At 35.4% G+C, this 15,802-nt stretch overlaps 1 protein-coding gene across 1 annotated transcript in view; it reads right to left on the reverse strand.

Moving 5' to 3' along the window:
• The window catches only part of csmd3b (CUB and Sushi multiple domains 3b), a 441,168-nt gene that overhangs the window by 102,705 nt on the left and 322,661 nt on the right, over positions 1 to 15,802 (reverse strand). The window contains exons 28-31 of the mRNA XM_016281251.1: positions 14,622 to 14,760; positions 8,792 to 8,979; positions 8,191 to 8,385; positions 7,852 to 7,968 (exon numbers count right to left, since the gene is read on the reverse strand). Coding sequence (XP_016136737.1) covers positions 7,852 to 7,968; positions 8,191 to 8,385; positions 8,792 to 8,979; positions 14,622 to 14,760 — 639 coding nt within the window. The remainder of the gene's footprint in view (positions 1 to 7,851; positions 7,969 to 8,190; positions 8,386 to 8,791; positions 8,980 to 14,621; positions 14,761 to 15,802) is intronic.

Here is a 15,802-nt window from a genome sequence, read left to right on the forward strand (position 1 = left end):
TTTTTTTTTTTTTGCACTACAATCATTATATCTGCACTGTTGTTTACTTTACTGGTTTGCACTCTATCTGCCATATGCCTTGTGCTTTATATATATATATATATATATTTTACATTGTACCCTATTTGTATATTTGTATAGTTGTATTTTGTATTTTATATTTAATCTGTATCTATCTGTATTTATGTTCTACTGTAGTGTTATCTGTATGCACCAAGGGTCTGAGAGTAACGCAATTTCAATTCTCTGTGTGTATGTGCTGTACATGTGGAAGAATTGACAATAAAGCAGACTTGACTTGACCTGTATCCACAAAAAAATCAACAAGCATCCATAAAATATCAGTTAAAAAAAGGAATTGGTATAAAGGGGTGTGTGTGTGTGCAGACCAGTTCTCACTATTAACTAGTTGCTTATTAGCATGTATATTAATAACATATTGGCTGTTTATTAGTACTTATAAAGCACATATTCTGCATGACCATATTCTATATCTACATATATATATATATAAATATACACACCCTTTATATATTTATATAATGGGAAAAACTAAATCTTTTTTTAACTGACATTTAGTGGATTTTGTGGATGCTCGTATGCTTGTCGATACACACGCACGCACGCACACATGCACACCATGTTATTTTAGTATAATTGAGATACTATTATAGTTTTTATTTTTGAATTAGTTTTTATTTTTATATTCAATTTTCATGTTAATTTTGTTATAGTAACTTTGTTGTGTGCTTTTGTCATATTTTGTAGTTTTTTTTATATATGTCTATAGTTTTTATTAACTATTTCATTTTATTTAGCACATCAAGTCAAATTAAATTAAAATGACAAATATTGCCATGGCAGCTAAAATAATAATAATTTCATTTTAAATCAGCAAATGTTTAATTTCAAGTAACGAAAATGTTTTTTTATGGTTTTAGTTTTTTTTTTATTGACTATAACTAAGCCTGATACATAAATATATACATAAATGCACACAAACACACACATAAGCAAAGACATCATATAAATGTTTCAATACAACTAAATATTAAAATGTATACCCAGAGGCTAAATGACAGAAAAAGGCGATTTTTATCTTTATATTGAGGTTAAAAACTGATATAATTCTGGCAATATTTTGCCACTACTCACTGTTATGTTACAGGCTTAATGGTGAAACCAGATGCTATTGTAAATCTTTATTTTGAAGCCAATATCTGTCTAAATCACTTTCGAATGAAATATGATTTCAACTGAAATACAAATGACCTTATCTTGGGCCTTGATCAGCCGGCAGATGATTCAGATCAGATGATACATATTAATAACGTTACATCTAGAAGTTGACATTGCTGCTAATGTAACACCTACGAAGTGCCTATTAACAATGCCTGAGGCGAACAGACCGAGCTTGTCACATAATAATAACGAACGCAGGAGTGTTTGACTAATGCATGGTGCACGGCATATATTTAAGTTCAACGTACGGCTCTCGACTGATTAAAGATTCAACATTAAATTGAAATCTGCAAGACAAGCTAACAGATAATTAATGCTCTGAAGTAAAACTAACATCTCGCTGAGAGGCGGCCCTGATTACTTCTTCAACATGCCACTCTGCAGCTCCAACACCCAAGGCTTAGTGCTGTTTGGCAACATAAATGTTTACTATCTTAAGCTGTGAAAACCACGCTCACTCATGCAGTGCTCTGATCAACAGTTAAAAACACATTATGCCCACTTGTGTAGCTTGCAGAAAATGGTTTCCAAAACACCCAGGCAGTAATGAAGCTGTAATTGAAGGTTTTGGCTTCAGCGTGGAATATTTAACAGACAGAGATCATCAATTTTGATTTTTTTCCCCCTGACCCCCAACCATTTGCAAGCAAGGATTCCCCTACATACTTGTATTGACTGCCCGGGGCCAGCGGGGGTGGTAGGAGCCGACAGGAACATGGGGTGGGGGTGCATGCTCTGAATAATGCATCTCTCAGACCAAACCTGTCATTGTCTGAAATATTGCCGGCATCATTCTTTGTGACAGGATAATGAAACATTAAAAAAAGGCAGTGAAGTGCTGCATTTTTAACAGAGGACTCCAGAGCTCTGCCCTACAGATCAGAGCCGATGAAGGAGGGTACGTCTGTGCATATATGTGCACGTTCGTGTGTGTGTTTTCGGGTGGTGGTTTCCCTCTAAAGAATGTAGTGATTGGGGATCCTAATGATCAGCGAATGCAATGTGCATTTCTAATAATTACTGTTTCTACAACACTGTAAGACAGTCTTTCCTTAATAACTATTTACTCTACATACTGTCCATCGGGAAACTTTTGTCTTAATGTAAGCATAAATCTAACAGCTAAAAAATGTGTAAGGTTTATGCATAAAATAGGAAAAATACTCTTACTACTTTTACTCAGCAAGGATGCATTAAATTGATCAAAAGTGACAGTTTCAATCAATCTGAATCTTATAAAAAATATGCATCATGGTTTCAGTATTGGTAATAAGCACAACTGTTTTCAATATTTGATTGGAAACAGTTTCAAGATTTCACAACATTACTGTTTTTACTGTATTTTTGATTAAATAAATGCAGCTTTGATGAGCATAAAATATTTATTTTTAGGGAACATAAAAATGAATGGTAGTGAATAGAAAATATCATTTGTAATAGGGCTGTCAAATTTTTTTTCAACAACAAAAACGTTGCATTCGAATTTTAGGTGTGCGTTAAGGAGGCAGCCTTATCAGTGGCGCACGAGATGCAATGACGATGTAAGTGTCACTGCATTTTAATGTTTTTGTTAGCCTATCATATCCAGTTGAAGCCACTAGATGCGGCACTGCTGCGTTGTTCATTAAAAATATTGTGGGAAAAGAGAACATCAATGCGGAGAAGATCTTGTTTACGTCAAAACTGAAACCAAGCTGTTCACACAGAACGCATATTTCACGCATTTTCTAGAAGGACTATCTTTTACCGTTGCACTAGCATCTCGCAAAAAAGAGCCGCATGTTTAGAAAGCCATGTAAAATTAATGCAAGTTTAACTTTGAAAAAAACACATATCGAGACTTTATGGCGGGTTTTTTCCCCATCCCACTGCATCTCATGTTTTTAAATGAAAAATGTACTCTGTGTGATTGGCTTTCCGCACTTTGTATTAAACTATGCATACATACATAAATGATGCTGTTTTGTTTATAGTTGTTTAAGCAACTTAATTAATTATAATTGGTTTATCAACATTATTTTAAACATTATGCACTTTTTTTTTTACAGATAGTCATGTTATCTTATGCTTTGAATAAACGTGCATTAGTAATATTTTGCTTGATGCGCCCTCTTGTGGCCTCAGGAGAGAAACCAAAAGCTTTTCTTCACCCTAACTGAAATTATGCATTTTAAATTCGAACATAATTCTAATTTTGATCATATTTAAGTTCAAAATTCTAATTGAGTTTTTCAGCCATTTTGACAGCCCTAATTTGTAATTGTATACATTTTTAGTGAATTTTTAAAGAAAAATTATATGTAAAATAAGTACAGTAAATCCAGTATTTGCCATCACTGCATTGTAGTCACTGAATCTCTACAGTTCTATCTATACTCGCTTCTGCTTATGCACGTTGCCTCCAGAAATCTGCAGTCAGTGCAAGAACTATGCTTCATGGTATCACTAAAAAGAGGCACAAAATTCCCTTCCTGAATCTTCACAGTCAGTGAACCTCGATGGTGGAAAGATCTTCCCAACGGCATCGGAAACACACAATCCCTTTTTACCTTCAAAAAACTCCTCAACTCCTTCATGAGCACTCCACTCAAAACTATGACTGCACTTACAGCACTTAGTACAGTACTATTCTCTCTTGCCTTGCAGTGTTTCTCGAATCTAGCTCATACTTTTATACTTTTCCCAGCAACTGTGAAACTTTGTATCACAGTATTATCTCTCAAGGATGAAGGACTTTGTAACATTCCTCCTCATTTGTAGATCACTTCGGATAAAAGCATCTGCCAAATGATTGAATATTTATATAAATGTACACATATCAATATTGACAACGGTATTGGCCATTAAATAACCCATATAGGTTTGACCACCAGTCTTGTGTGCCAAAAAACTACTCTAAGCAATGGCAATGCCAGTTTTTATGATTCCTTCCCAGTCTCAAAGGATTGTGCATGCCATTCTATGCCCAATTCACAGCCACCAATAAAACCAGCAGACCGGTTTCACAATATTTTAGGAATCAATACACAAAGCTGAACTTCTCTGGCTTATAAGATCTGCCTCCATGCTGTTTTTGAATCTGACAAAACAAACACTTTTATGACAACCGTAAGATATTTATCTCCACTCCAACACAAATGCTCAGCACAGGCTTTGTTCTACAAGGCACTTTAAGCTTTTAATCGTTCCCTCTCTTGGCCTGGATGTTTGACGATACTTCAGGTGCATGATAATGGAATGCTCCCCCTCCCAGCAGGTGTCCACCATGTAGAGGCTCAGCAGCATCAGCACAAACTAGACTTATGGAGCTCCCGTCCTGGATTTCTTCTCTCTCTTTTTCACCCTCTATTTGTGTTAGTTTTTTGTTCTTCTGCTCTATTACCATTGACTTGTTTAACTTGCACACTGAGTGATTTGAACTAACAGAACTGCTGATGACCAATGTACACCAAACTCAAACAGGACTAATTAAAGCAGCACTCGGTTGCACAGTATTTTGCCCAAGACTGCATTTATTCATTTTTTTAAAATACACTATCTGACATTTGCCTGTTAATTGAGCATAATGGATGTACCTTTGCAGATAATGTTAAGCGGATATCACTTTGAAAGATAGGCATGGTTTACTAATTATTCGTTAATGTAAAAGAACCTCAGCCCTTTTGCAATTCCAATCATTACTAATGGCTTAAACTGCAGCTCTGGGGAACAAGACAAATTGCTGTGACAGTTTATGTCTAGATCTCAGGTACTATTTACCTGGGGTTAAAATCCATCTAAATACCTGAACAATTACTTTGTCCCTAGGAGCAGCAGGTCTGCGCACCATTCGGAATTGAATTTAGAATGCATTTTAATTCCTGCATTTAGAATTAAGGCAATTCTTAAATGGCTAGTTTACTCAAAAAATTCTGTCACAATTTACTCCAAATCTTATGGCTTTCTTTCTGCTGTGGAACATAAGAGAAGATTTGGAAGAAAATTTCATTGACTTTTTTTTGTATTTAAAAAAAATCTTCTTTTTGGTCTACTTAAGAAAGAAAGAATTTCATACAAGATTGGAATGACAAAGGTGAGCAAATAATGACAGAATTGTAATTTTTGTAATTAAATTCAGAATTTTGTCCAAACATCCTTTTGGAAATCAGTGCAAATATGCTTGTTGTTTCCCTTGCATTTACTTGCTGGTACTGATATTTTTATTGCTGTTGATTCTAGTAAGAAAAAAAGCAATGCCACAATCTGTATCCCACGCATTTGACAGAAATACTTTAGAGTATAGTAGATAAATTTGAATATGTCCATATTTATGTTTAGAACGGAACAGGCAGGCAATATTTCACAGTATGTTTAGTACTACGTGTACATATGCCAATGTTTAAAATGGCATGGCGAGTTCAATGTTTCAGGGGCTAAAACACCTCAGCTGCTGACTATTAATTTTCATGCCTTTTCATTTGCAAAGCTATCATGTTTTTCACTTTTCGTTTGCTTTTTATGAAGGCTTCAATTCAAATGACATCTATCTCGTTTAGGACCTTCCATCAGAGCGCGAGCAGTCCAATGACCAGAGATGGGCCTCGAGGGAGACATCACATACAGCTCACATAATGCCAAATGATGCTTGTGAGGGAGGTCCAAAATCCCCATAACAGTTAAACTGACAGCAACGTTTACAGAGGAGGGTTTTTTTTTTGTCATGGTTTCTTTCCTTTCGGCACCACATACCTCACAAAACCACAGCCTTCTTGGTACAGGACTGAGACAGCAAAGTGGCTTTCTTTTAGCACAAAAATGAACCCTAAGACAAGAGACCGGGACTGGGAGGTTTGAAGTGCTTTCTCATTTCACACTTTCATCTCTGTACTATTTTCCAACTGGTGTCTGGATATTACAATCATAGGCTGTCTGCAAACATTTCAAGTCTCCCTGGAATATAGCAGGTCAAGGAATCTGGGTGGCACATAACTACTAACAAATTCTGCATTTGCTTCTATATTTTTAAAGGGATAGTTCACTCAAAAATGAAAATGCTGTCATCATTTTTTTTCCAAACCTGAATGACTTTCATTCTTCTGTGGAACACAAAAGAAGACATCTTCTTTCATGTTCTACTGAAGAAAGAAAGTCATTAGGGTTTGTCTGAACTATTCCTTTAGGTAGCTTAAATATAGTTGGTTCTGTTTAGTCAGCTACTCAGAATCCTTTAAATTATTAGCCAGCTTCTCTAAAACTGCTGTTATTCACAGACGCTCTGAATTAGAGCTGCATACGGTACCAAAATTAATTTCAGTTCAAACCTTCATCTCTTTTTCATCTGTTGGTTTGGAAGGTCTGGTCTTTGTGCAGTGACACAGGAACGCTGACACCAGACTGACTATGCTCTCAGACTATGAAATATTCTTACTGTGCAACACCTTGCTTCTAGACAACTACACATTTTTTTTGATCGACAGATGGCTTTCAAGTATAAAAGAAAGACGAGGAAGCCAGTTGCTAAGCTACACACCTCCTGTCTAGAAAAGAGCTAATCAAATGTATAGAAATGAATACAGGAGAATAGCATACTTTAACATAGTTCAGATGAGACTCACCCTTGTGGAAAAAGAAGTACCCTTCAGCATACTTTTAAAAAGAGTACTTATTACAGAAATAATATACTTAAAATATGTACTTTAAGTGCCAACTGAAGTATTTACATTGCATATTAATTGCAATTAGTTAAAAATTTATTAAAAATTTATATTAAATGTAATTGGAAGAAGTTTAGATTGCCTTTTTGACCACTTTAAGTAGATCTTAAGCACATCTTCATTTGCTATTTCATAATTACTTCTATTGTCTTTGAAAACAACAAAAGACAAACAATGATTTACAATGTACTTTAAAGTAACCTAAGTAATAAACAGTCATGCAAATGTACTCTAAGTACATTTACAGTCAAACCAAAAATTATTCAGACACCATATATCATTTTTTATATATTTGTTTTTACTAGTGATTGCAGGACACTATAGTTCATTTATGTAAGTGAGGACTTAAGTTCTTGTCATATTTTATTACCATTTTCTAAACTATAGTGAATGAACTGTGATAATGTGAGAAATGTTGAAGGTGTCTGAATAAATTTTGGTTTGACTAAATGTTTTTTATTTCATTAATATTATATTATCTACAAGTACAGTCTTAAAAATATACTTTCAAAATGTTATGTACACTACAAGTGTACACTTAATTAAGCACACTTCTTTTTTACAAGGCCATACTGTTTTCTAGTAATTCAAAAGTATGATATTTCATATGATTTTATACACTCAAAATGACTGCGAACATTCATTTGAATGTAATAGTGTCATATGTACAAGACATGATGAGGTAATCAAGACTTGGAATTTAAACTAGAGCTGGGTGTGTTTATTAACATGGTAAAATGGTTCAACGTTTAAAATCATATTTAAACAAAATAAAGAGAGACACCCAAAATAATACCCCTGACACAAAAATCCCCAATAATTTGTATGATAAACGCACCAAACACATTGAATGCATAACTCCATTATGTTTTGGCTTTGCTGCGTTGCATTTTGTTTCGTATTTTCAGTTACTCACCAAACTCCCTGGGCACAGATATAGAGTACACACAGCTCTGTCCCGTTGTGTAGTTCCTTGGGAAATTCGGTGACAGCACGGTTCCTTCTGTCCCAATGGAGCGACTTCCACATGGTGCTGTTCACACAAACACCCAGATCACTCATTACTTTATGCTTCAACATTCATGATGAACTGCTATTTTTGAGACAGCAGCCTCGATAGAACTGATCTTGGCTAGCGAAGCATGCACATGCCATTTTACGAGTTTGATTAATTTAGTTTGGTCTGCGGCAGCAGGCCCAAACTGTTTATTCTCTGAGATTCTCCTACACATCCATCTTTACGTGCAGACCCTACCTTGACAGCTGGGCAGCCCCCTGTTCCAGCCAGGCCTGCCATCATCACCCATAATGCAGGTAAGCGTGGAATAGCCCTGGAGGACATAGCCTGCCTCACAGTAGAAGGTCACAGTGGAACCCAGCTTGTAGTCACTGCCCAACCGAGTGCCATTCATCACATTACCGGGATCAAAGCATGACTCCCTCAGCTTAGCTGTGTGAGATGGAGAGAAGGTGCAGGAAAAGCAAGGGCTGAAAATCCCGTTAGGCATAGCTTAGCTTGCAGAATGAACAGTTATTGGTTGAAACTGAGATTTCTTTACAACATAAACACATTTTTCTTCTAAGAAAGAGCCTTTTAGGGGGACTTTGGAGCTTGTCTGGTTACTATGAAATATGAACTGTAACTCTTAAAAAAATCTATGTTCTGAGGGAAAACAATAAAAAGATAAGAGTGAGTAAACATGGACAGGATGTTCATTTTTGGGTGAACTACTTCTTTAAACCATCAGCGGAATACTAGTCACAGCCTGACTTCCCTCTGCAGTTCGATATATGTGTAATATACTGTATTTAATTAAGGGTTTAGACATTTAGGCTCTCAAAATGTCAGGGTCTACCTTTGTACTCCAGGTGGAAGCCGGTGTAACTGACAGAGCCATCACTGCGAAAGGCCAGGTACATGGTGTTGGAGCTGCTCTCTATTCGTTCTGGAAGCTTGCTGTCCTGAAAGCTCCCGATCAGCGGGCTGTTGCTGTCCAGTCCATCGTAGATATACAAGAAGTCATAGTTGGGCTCTATGCTGAAGCTAGAACAGATGATCAAAGAGGAGTTTTCTGAATAGAAGGATCAAAAGCTAGGCTGTGATCTGGATATTCGAGTCCTGAGATCAACTTTGCAGATGGCAGTATAAAGTAAAACATGTACAAAGCAAGTGGAGCCTGTTTTAGAATGATAGGGGAGACCAAACAACAACAAAAATTAAATATATATATATATATATATATATATATACAGTATATATACGTTTTATTCACACAAGATTTAAAATCTTTCATCTTCATCATGAAGTTGACTCCTGTATTACTTAAAGCACTGTTGTTATTATTAATGACAACAACAACAATGTAAAAATGTATAAAAATATAACAGAATATTATTTTAAAATGATTAAACAAGTATTGTTTTTATTATTATTATTAGTAGTATTATTAAATAACATTTGAATACTGGTACTTTTAAAATAATTAAATAAAATCGTAAAATCTTGAAAATGAATATTAATAAAAAAATAATATTAATAAATATAATAATAATAATAAATAAATACATATTAATAATTTTTAAAAAATCTAACCAAACCACAAAACTACTTTTAGAAAATGGAATTACAAAAAGAGGAGTGTTGATTAAATACCTGTCCACCTAAATGCCTGTTATGCATGCCAACTTGCTGTTTAACGTCTATGTTACGTTCCATAGTGTTTTGGAAGGGTTTTTTCCCAACATTTTTGCATTTTTCCCTGTCTTGAACTCTCAGGTCCTGTGATTAGAGGAGTTCTCTGCCATTCTTCATTGTTGACATGACGAAGCTTCTTTTAAGGAACCAATCGGAGTCTAACGGGGGGTATAAGGAGTCGGAAGTGACGCTGGACGGGAGTGGTGTTTTTCCTCGGGCTCATGTTAGTTTGTTGGCTCTGCTGTTCACATATTAAGTCCGCCAGTTATGATTGCTGCTGTGAGTTCGTGTTTTTACAATTACTCTGCTGTTCTTAGTGTTGCGTTGTTGACGACTGTGTTGTGACCTGACTATGTATTCTTCAAAGAGTTTTCTTTTGGACGTTTCCCCGACTCAGAGTTGAGACTAGGTTAGTATGTCACGTGACATACACAAGCAACACGTAGCATTTCAGATTGTATAAAAACACTAGATTAGGAGTGGGAGCTAACATTTGTAATTTTTGTTTTGATAGATAGCGTAGAGTATGGCATTGATATGCTGAATAATTTATTTTCTTTTCATTTGATTAGATTAGAATTGAAGCTGGTTTAAGTTAGTTGGTGTTTTGTTTTATTAATTTCTTTGATTTAGGCTCCGCTCTTGTCTCACTCTGAAGTTGATTATTCTGGTGTTTGAGTATATTATTTGTAAATGAGTTTTCTTATCTTTTGAACTTCTGTTTTCACTGTACATTTTTGTAGAGCAATTGGTGGTTTGTCGAAAATCTTTAACTAAAAGTTTATCCATTCATTCTGTGTCCTAGTTTGTTTATTACTTCACACAATTCATTTTCTGGTAACAAACCGATTCTCTTATTTTCAATCTTTCCTATACTTCTGGACGCCAATAACATTAACAACTATTAAGAAGACGTAACAGTCTAGGTTGAGATACACTCTTAAAAATAAAGGTGCTTCACGATGCCATAGAAGAACCTTTTTGTCTAAATGGTTCCATAAAGAACCTTTAACATCTGAAGAACCTTTCGGTTTCAGAAAAGTTTCTTTGTGGAGAAAGAAAGTTCTTCAGATTACAAAAACGCAAGAAAGAGATGGTTCTTTAAAGAACCTTTGACTGAATGGTTCTTTGTGGAACCAAAAATGGTTCTTCTATGGCATCGCTTGAAGAACCGTTTGAAGCACCTTTATTTTTAAGAGTGTATGTCTCTGTATTGATCATATGGCCTGCATGACAGTTAAAATTAAGGTTGAACATCCTAAATAAATATCCAGGCATTGAATGCCAGCATTCACATACTTCTAAAACTCGGATATAAGACCTCCCAGCACAGTATCAGCATCTCAGCTATGCTCTAAGATTTCCAAGACAGAGAGCCACACATATAAACACGTGCACCTTTTCATTTGCAGTAAGGTGTAATGATAAGGTCTCGCCCATCAGTGGAGTCATTTGCATGAGATGGATTGCGACTGAATCAGATTTACACCCCCTTTTTCTCCCATTATGCAGAGAGAGTGCTAAGCATGCCTTCCACACTTCACTGCGTCAGAATCCACTGCTTAGGGGTTATTATAGGATAATTCATACACAGAATAAGATCCTTTACACCACATTAAAAAAGCCATTAATTTCCGATAAACAGATGCATTGGGTTTTTTCCCCCACACCATACCCTCTGTAGCTGTCAATCAGAAAACAATTATTTCTGCAGTAATCAGGTTGATAGCACAAACTGTATTGTTGCTAAATAGAGAGACACCCGGCTGGGATTACATTTGTAGTGTTGCTAAAAGAGGTCACTTTTTTGTCGGAGGGCTGGTGCGCGTGTATTGTTAATTTCCAATTTCATTGTGGACATATTTCATATTGTGGATTTTTTAAGGAGAAAGAAGTCAGTAATGGACTGTGTAATGAAAGTCTTTGAGATGGAACCAAACGAGAGCTATTTATTAGAAACCTGTTTGAGACATTGCACTTCTGGCAGAACTCCAACATGCTTATTTACTCAGAGAGAGGACAAAATTCAAATGAGAAAGAGGCTACTTCAGATGTAACGCCAACCATGAGAATGACACTACCTGCTGAGCTAGGTAAAAAGACCCCCCCCCAGAAAAAGTTCTTCATCATCTGTTGTGGGGCTGATGTATGGCTTTAACTAGTAGCTGTGAAGGTTTTGAAAAATATTAGGCACAGAAAACTCACAAAACAGCCTCAAATGGCAGCTCCTGTTGTGATAAATGTTGTAAATTGTGACACACAGGCAGAACGGAAGATTGTTTTTGAGTTATTGCTGTCATTAAAGGAACTGCTCTTAGATGATGAGTCAAAAAGAAGAAGAGCCAAAGTTTAAGTGTTCAACAGTCGCCGATATTTCAAAGTGCTCTCGTGAGAAACTGATATTCAGAAGGAGAAATGCTGAAACCTAAGCACTCCTTCTTCTGCTGACTGCGTGTGAATCCTGATTAATATTCCACGGCCTCACGCCTGGACTAGACCCTCGCGACACCCTTTGATCCAGGTGGAAGGGAATTACATGCTAGCAGTGCTATTAGCATTAACACGGAGGGAGGACTACAGCGACTGCCAAATACGACAAACTTCTACAGCACTAGAACTTAACCCCACACTGACCCCGGCTGGACGGAGAATCCTGCTTGCGGCTTGAGCATCGCTACGTGTTGGCTAAATGAAAAATGGACATAATTAGCAACATGATTGGACTGTGAAGGAAATTTATCAACCCTGCTTTTATACTAATTGGTCACATCACTCAAGGCAGAGACACCGCTATACACCTTTAAGGCAAGACGGGGAAGCTGAAAAAAAAGGACAACCGTCAGACAAAAGGAGCAAAGAATTCCAGCTGGGCTCATTATCTCTCCCAGACATGAAATGCATTTTAATTCAGACAGTGATAGCCGTCGCCGCTACATAATTACTCAACACGTCGACTGCGGCCATGTCAAAGGACACCGTGGGCGCTCATTTTGAATTCAGCGTTATGACACAGCAGCCTCTAAATGAACTCGTGAACTTATCAGTTTGAGATATTATAGCTCAAGTGAGGGCATAAACGAAAGGCCAGGAATACACGCACAGCAAGATTATTTCAGATAGTGCGTCTTACTGTCTCATTGGCCACAATTTAAAACTCGCTGACCCCAAAACAACAGAGGGTTCAGCTGATATTAACCTTGCGACAGAGAACCACACTCTCTGCATTCACAAAACTTCCTGGACACCAATGGTAAATATACAAAGCTCCCTGTTCATTCTGCCACAAATGCTAATATGAAGCTGCTAATATATATCTGATTGTCTATAAATGGTGCATAACAATTTTCTAATACACATCTTATAAAAATTCAGTCGAGATATAAGTTCCAGAATATATTTTTACATTTTTATAAATATATAAAGAAAAATATAAAAAATATATAAATATATCTCTTTTATATATACATGTATATCTGCATAGTATTATTTAATTATTTTTCTTTTTTCTGTTTGTTCCTTCACTTCATTCAACAATGTACAGTATATAATACACGGTATATAAATAAATAATTATGTATTTGAATGCAACTACTACACACACACACACACACACACACACACACACACATAAATTACCAGTCAAAAGTTTTGAACAGTAAGATTTGAAATGTTTTTAAAGAGTTCTCTTCTGCTCACCAAAAGCAAAAGCAGTAATTTTTGTGAAATGTTTTTACTATTTAAAATAACTGCTTTCTATTTGAATATATTTTAAAATGTAATTTATTCCTGTGATCAAAGCTAAATTTTCAGCATCATTATTACTCTTCAGAGTCACATGATCCTTCAGAAATCATTCAAATTTTCTGATTTGCTGTTCAAGAATTTTTTTTTATTATTATTACTATCAATATTTAAAACAGGTGAGTAAATTTTTTCAGGATTCTTTGATGAATAGAAAGATCCAAAGATCTTCATTTGTCTGAAATAAAAAGCTTTTGTAACATTATACAGTATTTTAGAATGATTTCTGAAGGATCATGTGACTGGAGCAATGATGCTAAAATTCAGTTTGAAATCACAAGAATAAATTACATTGTAAAATATATTCAAATACAAAGCAGTTATTTAAAATAGTAAAAAATATTTCACAATATAACTGCTTTTGCTGTATTTTGAATCAAATAAATGCAGGCTTGGTGAGAAGAGCAGAAGATAATTCTTCAGAAGAGAAGAGAATTAATCACACATCATATTTGAGAAATTACTCCCAAAAGATCATTTAAAGTCATTGTTGTGTAAAGTATCAAACAGACAATACAAAAAGTAGCTTCAGCAAGAAATTTTTTGTTTGATAAAAATGATTACATTTACTCTTTTGGACCATGAGGGTGAGTAAATGATGACACAATTGTCATTTTTGGGTGGGTGAACTATACCTTTAATAATTTTTTATATTAATTTTATTATTATTACTATGGAAATATTAAATAATTTCTTTAATGAAATGATGCGCTAAATAATAAACCAAAACTGCCAGTAGGTGGTGGTAAATGTCTTAATGATTAAGTCATCGAGTCATTTATTCATACATTTGATTCGTTCATTCATTTATATCACACCAGTGCAAATGTGATACTGACATTATACAACAGTTCAGTAAGTAAGAAGTTAATATTGTGTTACTTTAGACTCAATGCTGTCTGTTTTGCTGACTTAGATTAATCGGCACATCATGTAATTAATTAGATAAAACATTTTAATTGCTTACCAGCCCTAATATGAATATAACAAAGAGTGAAAAATTTAAGGGGGTCTGAATACTTTCCGTACCCACTGTATATATTTTTTTAAGTTGTTGTATCTGCCCCCTTTGACTGTGTGAATTTTTATTATGAGTTTCTGTAAACCACTGATAAATAAAAAAAGATCATATTATTCAACAATCTAAAGCAATACCACAGCCATACAGAATAGCTTATAGATTTCTTTACCTGATGAATGCAAGAGACAGGACGTAATCAGAGTTGACGGCTATGAGCCAGTCGCAGTCCTTGCTGTGCGGGTATGGATGAGGGAAGTTGGGTGACAGAATAAACCCAGAGGAACCGGTGAGATTGCCCCCACACGGAGCTGGGAAAACACAGAGGATTCAAATCAGCAGCATATGGGCGTTAGTAACACATGAGGAGAATCTCTTATTAAAACACGCGGCTTGAACATCTGTGCGAACCAGGAGCCCAGAGAAAGAGTGCTGGTGTGAACATGCAGAGACAGAGATATTGAGAAAATGTTAAGCTCCTCTGAGGAACCGGGCCATGTAAAGCGCTCATATCTTATATATGAGAATGAGAACTACAGCAAGAGAGAAAGGTTATTTAGCATATGAAAGGATAAGATAAAAATCCTGTACCCTCACTTTCCTGCTTCCAAAATGAAGTATCTTTTGAAAGGAAGAGACAATCCGTATCTCGTAACTTGATATTCATTCATTTGGGCACACTTTCATGTCACAGAGATGATAAGGAATCTCAATGGTGTCGAGTCCCTCAGTTTGTGTACAGCTCTTGAGAATGGGCTGATAAAAACTGCCTAATTTTAGAGCACTTTTTAGACAAGTTCTGTTGTCAACATCTAAAGCAATATGTACCAATTAACTCAGCCTCTTAGATGAATATGCATTATGAAAATGAGTAAAACAATACTTTTATGTATGAGGCTTTGTCTAATGTTTACAGATCAGCATATAGCATACAGTGTACAAATACAAGACACTATCATGCCTTTTTCAAAGCATCAGGGACACAAATCCCATTTTTGAGTAAACTGTTTGATACTGTATGTTTACTAAACTATTATTTATCATAAAACTAACCCACCAGGAAAAGTAGCTAGTTTTAAACACATATATCTGTATCAGAGGTCTTTTGACTGCATCTAACAATTAAAATGATATAACAATTAACATCCTAATTTAGAGATAACTTGTTAAATCAGTATTCAGTTAATTACAGTAAAAAGTCCTTGACACCTTGAGTGTCATGAAAGGCGCCTATAAATAAAAATGAATGAATGGAATTTTTTTTTTTTTTTTAATTACTAAAATATGAAAGTTTAGTTGTGTCAAAGTAAATAAATCTTTTTTTTTTTAACTAAAAAATGCAGGAAAATCAAC

The sequence above is a fragment of the Sinocyclocheilus grahami genome, unplaced genomic scaffold, assembly GCF_001515645.1.
Source record: "Sinocyclocheilus grahami isolate Dianchi unplaced genomic scaffold, SAMN03320097.WGS_v1.1 scaffold149.1, whole genome shotgun sequence".
In the NCBI taxonomy this organism is placed as follows: Eukaryota; Metazoa; Chordata; class Actinopteri; order Cypriniformes; family Cyprinidae; genus Sinocyclocheilus; species Sinocyclocheilus grahami.